At 55.9% G+C, this 13235-nt stretch overlaps 8 protein-coding genes across 8 annotated transcripts; 4 read left to right on the top strand and 4 right to left on the bottom strand.

Annotated features, from left to right (window-relative positions):
* Window positions 1-116: 116 nt before the first annotated feature.
* On the bottom strand, window positions 117-1695 carry BO80DRAFT_452158 (pH-signaling protein PalC; the record flags this gene model as incomplete). The annotated part of the gene is made up of 2 exons (XM_025721937.1): window positions 117-368; window positions 418-1695. The coding sequence occupies 2 exons, from the start codon at window positions 1693-1695 to the stop codon at window positions 117-119; spliced, it is 1530 nt and encodes a 509-aa protein (XP_025578937.1).
* A 499-nt stretch (window positions 1696-2194) lies between these two features.
* Window positions 2195-3092, bottom strand: BO80DRAFT_204502 (Bromodomain associated domain protein). Its single transcript, XM_025714241.1, has one exon. It carries the CDS (start codon window positions 2896-2898, stop codon window positions 2251-2253), a length of 648 nt encoding a protein of 215 aa, XP_025578936.1. The 5' UTR covers window positions 2899-3092; the 3' UTR covers window positions 2195-2250.
* A 121-nt stretch (window positions 3093-3213) lies between these two features.
* BO80DRAFT_346710 (transcription initiation factor TFIID subunit 7 family protein) lies at window positions 3214-4689 on the top strand (the record flags this gene model as incomplete). Its single annotated transcript, XM_025715384.1, has 2 exons — window positions 3214-4243; window positions 4343-4689. The coding sequence occupies 2 exons, from the start codon at window positions 3214-3216 to the stop codon at window positions 4687-4689; spliced, it is 1377 nt and encodes a 458-aa protein (XP_025578935.1).
* A 73-nt stretch (window positions 4690-4762) lies between these two features.
* On the bottom strand, window positions 4763-5522 carry BO80DRAFT_421875 (uncharacterized protein). Its single transcript, XM_025718706.1, has one exon. It carries the CDS (start codon window positions 5440-5442, stop codon window positions 4825-4827), a length of 618 nt encoding a protein of 205 aa, XP_025578934.1. The 5' UTR covers window positions 5443-5522; the 3' UTR covers window positions 4763-4824.
* A 700-nt stretch (window positions 5523-6222) lies between these two features.
* On the top strand, window positions 6223-7484 carry BO80DRAFT_490827 (enoyl-CoA hydratase/isomerase family protein). The gene is made up of 2 exons (XM_025723661.1): window positions 6223-6773; window positions 6844-7484. Exons 1-2 carry the CDS (start codon window positions 6463-6465, stop codon window positions 7340-7342), a joined length of 810 nt encoding a protein of 269 aa, XP_025578933.1. The 5' UTR covers window positions 6223-6462; the 3' UTR covers window positions 7343-7484.
* Window positions 7485-7952: 468 nt separating this feature from the next.
* BO80DRAFT_441475 (uncharacterized protein) lies at window positions 7953-8709 on the top strand (the record flags this gene model as incomplete). Its single annotated transcript, XM_025721193.1, has 2 exons — window positions 7953-8204; window positions 8251-8709. 2 exons carry the CDS (start codon window positions 7953-7955, stop codon window positions 8707-8709), a joined length of 711 nt encoding a protein of 236 aa, XP_025578932.1.
* A 78-nt stretch (window positions 8710-8787) lies between these two features.
* BO80DRAFT_204485 (uncharacterized protein) lies at window positions 8788-9790 on the bottom strand. Its single transcript, XM_025714240.1, has one exon. The coding sequence runs from the start codon at window positions 9641-9643 to the stop codon at window positions 8867-8869; it is 777 nt and encodes a 258-aa protein (XP_025578931.1). The 5' UTR covers window positions 9644-9790; the 3' UTR covers window positions 8788-8866.
* A 460-nt stretch (window positions 9791-10250) lies between these two features.
* BO80DRAFT_421870 (oxidative DNA demethylase) lies at window positions 10251-12428 on the top strand. The gene is made up of 2 exons (XM_025718705.1): window positions 10251-10484; window positions 10540-12428. The coding sequence occupies exons 1-2, from the start codon at window positions 10321-10323 to the stop codon at window positions 12311-12313; spliced, it is 1938 nt and encodes a 645-aa protein (XP_025578930.1). The 5' UTR covers window positions 10251-10320; the 3' UTR covers window positions 12314-12428.
* Window positions 12429-13235: the final 807 nt, after the last annotated feature.

Here is a 13235-nt window from a genome sequence, read left to right as displayed (position 1 = left end):
TTTAGGAGAAGTTCAGGCTATGGTAGACGGGTGTACGGAGTAGGCATCTGATTATTTTTAAGCAGGCAAATGGCTGTATTGGCCACCTAGTTGTCCGGTCTTCCAAGACAGCAGGATCAGTAGTATGCACTCTCACTCCGTTCAGGAACCGTCGCTGGAGTAGACACGCGCGCCACACTGCCCTCTTCCTCACTGTCATCCTCACTGCCCGGCCCAAAGTCATCCTCCGGCGGCGGCGCACGCATGCGCACCAGCTGCTCCTCGTCCAGCGCCGACATCTTATACGGTGCCGGCGGCGCATGGATATCTCGGCCCGAGGGCAAGTTCGCAAGCAGGTCCGCCGAGGGCGGAATCAACTGAGTATTGATCTGTCCTGGTCAGCATCCCATCTTGAAATATATTAGGCAAACCACCAACCGTGTCATTCATTCGCACCCACTTCGTCTCCAACATCTCAATCACGCGACTCTCCTCCTCCCGGCCAGCATTGTCTCCCGGCCCTAGCGCGCCCTTCTCCGTGCGGTCCCGACTCCCCGCATCCTTCTCCATCCGTTTCTCCTCTCGCCGCTCCATCCACCCCTGCTTCAACCTCGACAGCCCCCGACCCTTGGTATTCTCCTTCGCCTCTCCCCCAGATCCAGCCCCTCTCACCCCCAGCGCCCCCTTGGCCGCCCGCAGCCATGCAATGCCCTCCCCAATCTTCCCGGACAGTTCTGCGTCCACCCCGAAGAACCGACACGCACGCGCCCGCGCAACCCGTCCCAGCACCCGCGTATATCCCAGTAAATCCTCATCAATACCCATCCTGCCCTCTGAGCGTACAGACCCTAGCCCCGCGGCAGCCTGCTCCGCATACTCCGCAGCCCGGATACACAACCGGGCGAACAGGTGCGCCCGGACTTTGGGGATCTCCGGCGCTCGGACCATCCAGTCCTTGTCATTGGGGTTGCGTGCCTGAATACAGGCCGCGACGTAGGAATCATCTTTCAGCACTGCGAGGAGCGTTGCCTCGGCGAGCGCAAGACAGGAGAGGGCCGCTTGCGTGGCGGGGTCGAGGTCCGGAAGGGAGGAAGTTCCATTTCCATTAGCAAAGAAACGGGATACGGTGGCGAATGTAGGGGAGGAGGCGAGCAGCGAGTGCACGGCGCTGGCTTGGAGGAGGTGTTTGGTAGCGGTCTGGATGGCGGCGGTGCGCTGCTCCGGGGTCGGGGTTGTGGATGCGTAGAGCGTGCGGGTGACGCCGATGCGGGCGATGGCGTTGAGTACGTAGCTGAGAGTGGACAGGACGAAGGCGATTTCAAAGTCGAGGCCTTGGCCATTGACGCGGGTGGCAGAGGGACGCTGTTTCAGGGAGAGAGTGGTGGGGTTGGTGAGGGTTGGGCGCCAGGACGATGTGATCTCGGTGCGGAGGGTGATTTCGATTTCTTCGGTGATTGTGGATGGGGATGGGTCGGAGCTGAGGCTATGCGAGAGGGCGAGAAGGTAGGGCAGGTAGCTGGTGACGGTGGTCAAGAGAGTCTGCAGGTGGGCGTCTTGTTGCGGACCGCGGGGTAGCCGCTTGTGTGTTTTGAGAGCTTGTCGGAGGGCATGACGGGCGGTGGTAGCGGCCTGAGGGAGGGAAGGGTGCGTGCTGGAGGTGAGGAAAGTTTGAAAAGAAAGATGAGAGGTCGACGGGAGGGGAAAGGCGTAGACCATGGTGATGATGGTGGTGGTCAGTAAGAGGTTGAAGAAGGGGTGGTGGAGGAGAGCTCGAGCTGGAGCGGAGGAAGATCTCCGCGGCAGCCAAGAATCAGGCCTGGATTCTACCTACGAAGCTATGAGCACATCGGGTAAACTCAGGCCTACTGGCCTCGGATTAACTCATTGCTTTATACGCTGCTGGTTGTAGATACAAGGATTCGCCCCGCAAGATGCCTTCGGTCCCGGTCTCTCGTCTCGTGGTCTTCTTCGGACAATTCCAAGGCGTCGTACCGTGTTCTGACGGTGATCCCGGGAATCCATCCTGTCCTGACTGTCCTAAAATATGCCGACCAATTCTGTGGCATGTCAATATGCTGGTATCGGAGCCGGTGTCGATACAGCCTTGCCATCAAGCTGGCCCGCCAGCTGTCCCGGTGCCAGACTCGGCGTGGCATTGATGCAGGCAGTTCGTTCGTATATAAGTCTGCGACTTGCCTCGTAGACTTCAAAGCCAATGGCGCTATTGTTTGCTGTGGGAGGTCTCGCTTGGAAGCCTCAATCGTTGGCCCATCACACATCCATTCCCTCGCCATCGGACAGATTGCTCGGCGCACTACTAACCCCGGATGAGTCGCTGTCTCCCATGTATGGCGCCCGCGAGCGCATTTGAGAGCCCCAATCGTGAAGCGTGGGCGCACCGCCCTCGATGACGACCGGATGCTCGTCGGCGCTCTTTCCAAGCACAGTTCCCGCATATCGGGACTCCTCGCCGGTTTTGCTGTGTTTCTTCTTTAGCGCTGTGAGAAAGTCCTCTTTTTCAAGCGCGTCCGCATCAACCATGTCGCCTTCGCTAGGTACGAACCCGGCGATTCGTCGAATCTCCCGATTCGCTGGGCCCGTGAACCACGACAGAAACCCTTCCAGTCCACGCATATCCTCTTCCCCTTGCCATTCTTCCTCCCATTCGCGCAGCTGGGGCCGGAGTGCGCCTGCGTCTTGCAGGGCTTGATAGATGTCTTCGAGGACTGGAACAGGGTCGTGCGGGTGAGCGTTTGCAGCGTGAGCGGTTGTGGACGAAGCGAGGATCATGATGTATCGAGCGGTGAGGTCTGCGAGGGTGTCCAGAACGGAGGGCCGCGTTGCATGGAAACCTGCTGCGCGCAGGATCTGGATGATGGGCGGGCGGAGAAGAGCGTTGTGGAGATTGGAGCCGGACATGTTGGAATGGGAGTGACAGATGTGAAAACCGGCAGAAGCGACGAGGAAGAGCTTTTCAGCTCGAAGGCCAGCCGTATATAGATAAGAATAGATTGGACGAGGAGCCTGTGGCTATTGTTGTGGTTGAGTGTTGGTGGATGAATAGAAGCGAAGAGGGATCCAATCGCTGAATGGATGCGGTGTTCCGCCTTTCTTCTGCTTCTCGCCGTCTCCCTGCAACTGCAACACTTCCATCACCACCCACCGCCTCACTCTATCTTTCCTCCTGGTTATCTACACTCAACACGTCTAGCCTGGTGACTTCCTCTTGTTGCCATGTCTGATGCGCCTCGTCCATCCCTCAAGCTTACTTTTGGCAAAAAAAAGGCGCCCGAGGAATCGTCTCAGAGCCAGCCTCCCGCGCCTCCTCCGTCAACAGAGGCGCCTCACCGCAAACTCACACTGAAGATCGCCCGCAGACCAGCTCCCGACGCGCATCCTGACGATGGCAAGCCAAAGAAGAAGAAGATCTCCAAGAAGCGTCCGGCAGAGGGACCCGTCTTGCCGGAACCGTCCGTCCCCCTCTCAACCAGCCAACAATCGGGGCCTAAACGCCTGAAGTTAAACCCGTCGAAGAAGCCTGGTGTTCAGTCGCTTCGCATCAAGAACAAAGGGCTGGTCCCCAACCGACCGGTGGGCGTAGGCTATGACTCGGAAGCCTCCGACACGGAAATCGATCCCTCCATCGAAGAACAGTTCATTCTGCGCATGCCGGACGGGCCCGATTGCGACCTTCTACAACGCGCCATCCGCGAACGTCGATTCGATCGGTCGGAGTTCTCTTTCAAACCACTCACCCGGGAGGGCCGCCGCGCCATCTTCAGGGTCCGCGACCGCCAATACGCCGCAGCACTCGTGGACTTGCCGTGTATCATTGAGGGTATGAAGAGTTGGGATCGGCGTGGCTGGTACAAGTCGGCGGATATCTGCCAGATGCTCCTGGTCCTCGGATCCGTCGCCAACGAACAAGAAGCAATGGACTACCCGCTTCCTGCCGACATCTTGCACCCGGATGACAAGACGCTACAATATCCACACGGTCTCACGCCGCCGCTACGATGGGTGCGGAAGCGGCGATTCCGGGAACGGATCAGCACGCGGACCATCGAGCAGGTTGAGAAAGCCGTAGAGGATTTAATCGCACAGGATGAGGCCTCCCTGGCGCCTCCTCGTTATGAGCTCGTTGACAGTGCATCGTTGAATCGGGCGGAGGGTCTGGTCCAGAGCGGCGAATACGACTATGATGATGAATATGACGATGAGCAAGATGCAGAAGGTGAGATGGATGAAGGCATGGAAGACGCTGGTCTCTTTGATGACTTCGAGGATGCTCTTGCTGCCGAGATGGAGGCTGCCTTGGCTGCTGGCGACGAGGGCGAGCCGAGAGCCGCGGCGGTGCCCGGAGGTGAGCCACCATCCGAGGCTGGGGTTTACCAAGCCGGCACCCCCATGGCCACGAAACCATCTACGCCGGCGCCGGATACATCGGGTGATGAGAGTGACGGGTCCGACGATGGCGACGAGCCGGAAGACGAGCTGGATGATGAGCAGCTGGAGCAGCAGCGGCAGATGCAGCAGCAACGGGAGGAAATTGCTGAATTGGAGGCACTGATTCGCGCAGAGACTGCTAAGTGGGAGAAGATGCAGAATGCAATCCTGAAGGGCAAACTGGCCAAGCGAATCCACGATCTGAAACAGGATCTGTCATTGAAGAAGGTGTCTATTGGAGAGGGCGACGATGCCGATGGTTGACCGATTCTGACTGTCACCATGGTCGATACTTGATACCCATTACTCTGGTCCGAATTCTCCATTATGACCACATGAGATTCATCAATATAATGCATTCCGTCACTTATTTATAAAAAGTACTACACACGCGTGCAGTTATCGCCCAACAACAGGGCCCCCCGAGCCTTCGCTTACAGCCCCCTGCACATCCAACTCCCGATCCTGCCTCAACTTCCTCTCCCTCAGGGCCTCTCTCTCCACCGTCTCCCCATCCGGTTCCGCCGGGCTCTGCCCTACCCGATCCCCTAGCATCCGATCATGGGCCTCCCTCTTCTGGTTCAGGTCTGCTGCCTCACCCTTCTCGTACCCAGGATCTCCGGGTCCCATCGCACTCCCGACGGGGCCCGCATGAGCTCCGGCCTGCGCTCTTGCCCGAGCGTCCGCGGACTTGGACTCTACCGCGTGCGCGATATCCCCTTCCGCGGGCTGCTGCTCCACGCCGTACTCGGTGTCCACGTCCGAGGCGTTCTGCATGGTACGCTGCTCCTGTTCGTGTTTGGCGTTCAGTCGATGGAGGGCTTCATCATTCGAGGGACGGGAGTTCGCCCCGCGGGTAACGGATGAGATGGGATCGCCGTGTTGGCGGGTCTGGTGCTGGGGAGTGCGCTGCTCGTAGGGAGTATGGTCGACGGGGTTGGAGGATTCGTTGTAGGCTGCTTGTTTGGGGGGTTGGGCGGCTTGAGCAGCTTGGGCAGCTTGACGACGGGTTTGCATTGTGGTAGTTCGGGAGTATCTGTTTGAGGTTGCGCTCGATTCAGCAGTATGAATAGTGGAATGTAGATGGTATGGGTGTTGTGGGGGTTGAGGGAGGTTTAAGAAGCTGGGATGGGATGACGTCAGTGATGATGTCGGGTGGTGGAGCTTGAAGATATCCTTATCTGCTGTGTACGGAGTAGCCTGAGCTCTACGGGTTTTAGTGAGTCTTACTATACATAGTAGTATGGTTTTAGGGGTAGGTCATTAGCAACAGCGCTGAGAATCTCCTGCTGGGTTGACCTGCCGGAGTGTTGGGTTTGCCGATATATATCTCCGTATACTAGTGGTTGCTGCGGACCAACGATTCCGATGCCCCCGTTCTACAATTCCTGCAAAGTACAATTCTATATAAAAGACATCCTAAATAGGTTGGCAATCTAGAACGCGTCTACATCTGGTATATCAAGGAGCTTACGCCTGCTAATAGATTCGTGGATCAGAACTTGGTCAGTTCATTCCATCTCATCAATATCAAATCCGTAGGTCCTGATCATCGAAGTCAGTCACAGTTGGGCCGAGGAAATTAACTGGGTAACGCCCTTGCCGAGCAAACAAATTGAATGTGTTGATGCAGAGCTGTTGGAGATGGAAATCCCACCTAATGTAGCCTCTCCAGTCTCCGTAGTTGCCGATTGCGGGGCCCAGTCCGGCTGGACTGGACCCTGAGCTACTATGGAGCTATTAAAATGGGGCTGTCGAGGGCATCGGAGTAGTAGTAAATACAAATAACTAGAGAACTAGTATTGTTCCAATCAACATCGCCACTTCAAACCACCACCTGGGAAACACCCACATAATCCCATCACATGTGATACCGCGGGATTCTCAACCTGCCGGATAACAAATACCTCCGTCTTCCTCGGATGTATCCCTGGTGTACTCCTATACAAACCACCTCATCCCTTCCATGCTACCTCGCTACCATCCCAATGTAACACACTCCATCTCCCAGTCAATTCAATTTACGACTCATCCACCATGACCACCCTCTTCACCCTCCCCATCCCCTCCACCAACGGCACCATTACCTGCACCAACCCCTCCCCCACCAACAACCTCATCTACTGCTTAACCTTCACCTCCCCGCCAGACAACCGCCTCACCCCAACCTTCATCGACGCCTTCCTCCTCGCCCTTGACATCCTCGAACACCGCTACCCCAAAGGCGTCCTCATCACCACCAGCGGCATCCCCAAATTCTACAGCAATGGACTCGATCTCGAACTAGCCCAATCCACCGAGGGATTCGTCGAGAAATGGCTCTGGAAGATATTCAGACGGTTGTTGACGTATGTCTCCCTCCTACCACCACCCCCTTCACCCTCAAATACTAACAAAGATTGGGGGAAAAAAAAATAGATACCCCATGCCCACCATCTCCCTCCTAAACGGGCACGCCTTCGCAGGCGGCCTCATGCTCGCCATGTACCACGACTACCGGATCCAGAACCCGCACAAGGGATTCCTCTGCATTAACGAGCTCGAGTTCGGTGTCCCGCTGCAAGCTCCCATGATGAGTATTTTCCGGGAGAAGCTCACGCCGTCTGTCTTCCGGAGCGTGGTGCTCGAGGCGAGGAGGTTTCCGGGTCCGGAGGCCCTGAAGGTAGGGATTGTGGATGGGTTGGGAGGGATGGAGGAGACGCTGGGGTTCGTGGAACAGAGGAAGTTGGTCAAGATGCCGGAGACAGGGATTTATGGGATGATGAAGGAGGAGATGTATCGCCATTCGTTGGGGATTTTGGATGGGCATGAGGGGAATGTGGAGTGGAGGGGGAGGGTGGAGGAGGGGAAGAAGAGGTTGGAGGAGGTGGCGAGGAGGGAGGTCGAGAGGTGGGAGAGGAGTAGGAATAAGTTGTGAGTGGTTGCAGGGGTGTGTGTATGTACTATGTGTAGATACTGTGTAGATAGATGGGTGTGGTGGTGGTGGTTTACATTAGGATTGTGGTAAGTGGGATGAGTCTATAGACTGCAGATATGCATATTGTAGCATACGCTTTGACAGTACGATGCTCGATGTAAAATGTAAATCATGTGAATTTGACCGAACCAATCTTCGACAGTCCACGGTCTGGAAAGTCTGCCGCCTAGCAGGGGAGTAGATCCAGGTGCCTACTTATCTATATCTACAGATGCTTCTTGGCTCCACATCCACATCCACTGGCACCGCAATATCTTCTTCCGCTCGTCAGTTTCAAGATCCCTCATCTCATCAATTCTCCTCCTTACGACTCGTCACGTACCTCTCAACGAGACGGTTGTCTCATGGCGAGTCTTCTCACAGTGAATTACTATGTCAGAGGAATTCTCCAATTGAATACAGGATCCTAGACGACTCGCAACAAAATTCATCTTTTTCTCCGCAAGCCACGATTCGGCTTCATTCCCGCGCTACTTGTTGCTTTCGCAGGGCTTACTTAATTTACATTGATTGTTCGAAACTCATTGTAATACATCTCATCATTGTCAACATGGTGAAACAAAAGCGCAAAGCCAATGTGCTAAATCCTGCTACCTTGCCTTCTACTGGCGTCCCTAAGGTTGGGGCTGCCACGGCCGCCCACATCGATGCTAAACGCAAGGAGCAGGGAAAGCTCATGGTCGAGCAGTCTCAGCTGGCGTGGGCAAAATATTGGGCCGAGAAAGCAGAGAGTCTTGCTGCTCCGTTTGGACCGTTGCCGAGTGATCCAGCGGCTATCGAGGCCAAGTTGGATCGTGATGCGGTAGGACATTCAGTTCTCATTGTGGAAGCTATGCTAACTAGTTTAGACCATCAAACCAGTTGCAGCCCTCAAGGTCCCTCAGTTGGAGAGGATCGAGAAAAGTCCTCCGCTTTCTCATGACGCCATTGGAAATATCCTCCGAGAAGCCAAGGGCAATTGTCCCAAGGCGCAGGCGTGGTTGAAAGCCCATGAGATGACCAAGCTTGTCCGAGACCAAATGATCCTGGGGGTTGATGAAAGGGAGAACCTCAGAAAGCAGGTCCTTCAGAATTTGCGCCACAGGACGCTCGTCGCGCTGAAGGCGGCCAACGCGTCCAAAGAGGAAGTGCGTGATATTTTGTCCAAGTTCCCACCTGCTGAAAAGGCCGATGATGAAGATGATGCAGAAAATGTCGTGGAAACCGGCGCGGAAGCTCAGTTCCAGAGGGTCTTGGATGCTCATGATAGACTCCGAAAGGCTCTCGTTGAGTTTGAGGAATCAAAACGCCAGCATCAGTCGGCATAGCCGCTCCTGTTGCTTCAGTCGCAGGATAAAGAAGCGGCGGATGCACCCCTTTGATTCTTCCTCACGTTCATGTATCATGAATGACGCTAATGTGTTATGACTCGACGGCTTCATACGAACAGCGCCTGTAACTAGCTTTTAGGTAATCTTCTAATCATCAAGTCTTCTTGTTCTTGTTAGCTCCCCTGGTCTTGCTGGGGCTTTCCAGCTTGTCCACCAGGGGCCGATACGGCGAAGCCAAAACATGCTCCGGCGCTCTCTGGGCGCTATCATCACGTCTCGGTTCACCAGAGAATGGTCGCATCCGTTGTTCCTCATGCATTCTATCCAACGGATCCCCCACGATCTGGTATTTTGCCCAATTGATGGGTGGCATGCGAACCACATTCTGCGGCGTGGGCAATGGCCCCAGGCCCGCAAGGCCTTCTCGTTTCGGACTTTCTGCATCCTCGTCCTCCGACTCTGTATCATTATGAGTGAAATTGATGAAGCCCCCGGGATCTTTGGCCGACAGATTCCCCGCTGCCAGTTCATTGGCAAATCCCTCCGGGTCCTCGGCCGCCGCCCGTTTCATCTTCTCCAAGGTCTGGATATCTCGCATGCTTTGTTGCTTCTGGAGCTGCAGGATGGAGAGAGCGGATCGCAGAGCAATGGCATCGGGGTTCTCGCTCTCCGAGATCGGGACTGGGGCCGGCTCTGGGGCGAAGACGGGTGCCGTCGCAGGCGGGGGGAATTCAGAGCCATATAGGGGCACGTTTGTGGTCGGCGAAGGCGACGCGGCTGGAGGAACAATGGGGTGAGGTGCTCCGTTGCCTGGAACGGTGACGGGCGCAAGATGCGCGAAGACGGGAGTCACTGGGGAGTAAGGCGGGCGCGGCGGAGTCCCTGGCCGGGCGGGCTGGGTGCTGCTTTGGTTCTCCTCTGAGGGCTGCATTGTGCGAAAACGAAGAGAACAGGATTGAGGGGGTTGTCGACAATGATACGTGGTAGGAACAGGAAGATGACCTGATCCAACGGATGGGCTGCCTGGATCGATGCGATGATCGGCGGCAATGACGTCTGTGCCTGGAACTGAGGGGTTCAGGGATGGTAACGAAGGTGACAGTCGCTGTGGTGATCCTCTTGGAGAAACCGTGCAGTGAAATGGCTAGGTATGGGAAGTCGGAGGCCTATTCATGCTGGCCGAGGTATGACTGGGTGAAGGGGCAATGGAAGGTGCTGGATGCGCTTATCGAAGGCGATTATCGGGGCTGCAGTGCGGAGTAACCTGGTTGCTGGGCGCCCTCACCCCGTGGCGGCCATCGCCTTGCCTGATGGGCTGTCGAGCCCGCGGCGAGAGAGATTCCCAAAGCTTGGCTTCAACCATTGATGGCAATCGCTTTGATACCCCTCTTGTCTCCACGATCGCCATATATCACGACTACGATGTCGATCGCACAGGGACTGGACCTATTTTGGGAAACCGTATGGCCTGATGTGGTGGCCTGATTGATGCCTGCAGATTTTTCACCGCCCGGATTATTCGCAAAATGCAAAAAAAGGCTCCGTTGAGCATTGCATTTCCTCGCGTCTTCACTCCCTTCCTCTCGGATTCCTCTTCATCCCTTCAAAATGAAGCGCAAGACTGATGGAAGAGATTCCCTTGGCGGGAAGGACCAGCCCGAGACCAAAAAGCGCGCCCTGTCGAGCGAAGAAGTCGCTGCGCGCTTCCGTGACGGTCTGTTCGAGCCGTCGGAGCTGCAGAAATACACCGAGCAATACGCTCAGTCTGCTCCGTATGTCAACTCCGAGACTCTAGCTGGTGGATACTGACGCCGGTCGTGCTCCAAGGTACAAGCATGGTGTCATCCACCCCCTGATCGAGCCCTCCCTCTTGCGCGCCGTCCGCGACGAAATCCAGGCCCAGGTCGACTTCACCGAGAAGGAGACCGATATCTACAAGATCTTCCAGTCCGGAGACCTGGCCAACCTGGACGGTCTCGACGATGCCTCTCTTTCGCGACTGCCGTCGATTCTCAAGCTGCGCGATGCCCTCTATTCTGCCCGGTTCCGCGAGTATCTGTCGTCGGTCACCGGCTCCGGAAAGCTGAGCGGACGCAAAACCGACATGGCCATCAACGTCTACAACGAGGGCTGCCACTTGCTCTGCCACGACGATGTCATTGGCAGCAGACGTCTATCCTATATCCTGTACCTGACCGACCCCGACACTCCCTGGCAGGCCGAATGGGGTGGAGCATTGCGTCTGTATCCCACTACGACCAAGAAGGATGCGAACGGCGATGACGTCCTGATCCCCAGCCCGGACTTCACCCTCAGCATTCCGCCCGCCTTCAACCAGCTGAGCTTCTTCACCGTCCAGCCCGGAGAGAGTTTCCACGATGTCGAAGAAGTGTATCACCCGAGAGAAAACGAGGACAAGTCCCACAAGCGGGTGCGCATGGCCATCAGCGGTTGGTTCCACATCCCGCAGGAGGGTGAAGATGGTTTTGAGGCCGGCTTGGAGGAGAAGCTTGCGGAGCGAAGCAGTCTGGCCCAGCTCCAGGGCCGCGGCGACATTTACGACCTCCCCCAGCCGAAGCCGGTCGACTGCGAGAACGAGCAAGAAGAAGCCGCGAAGGGCAAGGGCAAGGCTAAAGTGGAGGAGGAGCCCACGGCCGAATTTACGGAATCCGACCTCTCCTTCCTAATCCAATACATTGCCCCGTCGTACCTGACGCCCGACATCGCCGAAGAAATGTCCGAGACCTTCTCCAACGAGTCGTGTCTCAGCTTGGACCGATTCCTGTCGGAGAAATTCGCCGCTCGTATTCGGACCTACATTGAAGAGCAGGAGAAGACGGAGTTGCCCAAGTCCTCCGACGAGATCCTCGCTCAGACTGGCTGGACGATCGCCCGCCCACCCCACAAGCAGCGCTACATGTTCCAGCAACATGGCACGGCCACCCAAGACCAGAAATCTCCGATCCAGGAAATCTTGGACGACCTCTTTCCTTCCCGGGCGTTCCGGAAGTGGCTGGCCATTATTACGGGGTCGGAGTGCATCACCAGCTACGATTTCCTGGCACGCCGCTTCCGCCGTGGGCAGGATTATACCTTGGCCAGCGGCTACGACGGTGAGAAACCTCGTCTGGAGCTGTCCCTGTGCCTGACGCCGACCCCCGGATGGGAGAAGGAGGGGGCGGACGACGAGGATGAGGAAATGGACGAGGAATCGGCGGCCAAGGCCGAGCCTAAGAAGGCCAAGGAAGCCGCCAACGGTGACGCCGAGGAGCCCTCGGTGGGTGGATACGAGATCTACATGGCCGGGGACGACGAGGATGAGGGCGATGCAGCGATCTACCGGTCCGCAGGGGCCGAGGACGATGACGGCATCCTCTTCAGCACCGCCGCCGGATGGAACCGGCTCAGCATTGTGCTGCGGGACAGCGGCACGCTCAAGTTCGTCAAGTACGTTAGTGAGGCTGCCAAGGGCGACCGTTGGGACATTACCGGGGATCTGGGGGTGGAGTTTGGGGAAGATGACGAGGAGGACGAGGATGAAGATGATGAGGACGTCGAAATCGACGAAGACGACGACGATGAAGATGAAGATGAAGAGTGAAAAAGTGATAATTCCTGTACATAACCTACGCTACGTGATGAACCCAACCAAAATACTATCTATGTAAAGTCATTTCGGACCCCCTCGATCCAAAAATAGAACAGCTATTCCTTCCCATCCAAGCCACCTTCTGACACCCACTCCATCCCAATCCCTCCACCCAAACTTAAACGCCCAACTCAAACACGTAGTCGTCCGTTCACCGTGGCTTAGAACAAATCCCAATCCCCCTCTCCCTCTCTCCCTCCCAATCAATAGGCATCAGTACTATCTATCTACCTACCCCCATTTCCCAATCCCGTACGAAGTGTAAATAGGCAGCAAAAACACCAATCCCCCTACTACTTACCGCCGCAGGATCCATCCAATCCCTTGAACCTAAGTAGATAGATACCTACTAAGTAGTTAGTTAGTGAGGTTAGCACAGCCCACCTACTTGCTACCCTGGATGCCCAGTTCCAGCAAATCGGGTAAAATCGTTGCATCCTTCCCACAAATTGTACGGATTCATAGGTAAGCACGTAGTAAGTACCCTAGAGGGGAGTGTGATTATTATCCCCCACCCACCCTGGAAGGGATTTCAGCCTGGTGGGTGAGATGGGGCGGGGCGGGGGCATGGATTGCTTAAATGATATAATATTATATTATAGGTATACTTTCTAGGGGAGGAAGGAAGGGGGAAGAGTAAGAGGAATGAGGAATGAGGAATAAGGAATCAGGAATCAGGAAGAAGGAAGAAGGAAGAAGGAAGGATGGAGGGAATATTGGACACAGGACGGCGTACTCCGTCGGTAGATGGTAGTTAGGGGTGATATGATGAGTGATGAATTACTTGATACTCTCGGATGTGGAGGCTGACTTGGACATGTCATATCAGAGATGTGACTGGGGTGGGGATTTAGTGTGTACGGTACGTCGGTAC

The sequence above is a fragment of the Aspergillus ibericus genome (genome assembly GCF_003184845.1).
Source record: "Aspergillus ibericus CBS 121593 unplaced genomic scaffold BO80scaffold_5, whole genome shotgun sequence".
NCBI classification, from domain to species: Eukaryota; Fungi; Ascomycota; class Eurotiomycetes; order Eurotiales; family Aspergillaceae; genus Aspergillus; species Aspergillus ibericus.
This window is presented reverse-complemented; position numbering and strand designations above follow the sequence as displayed.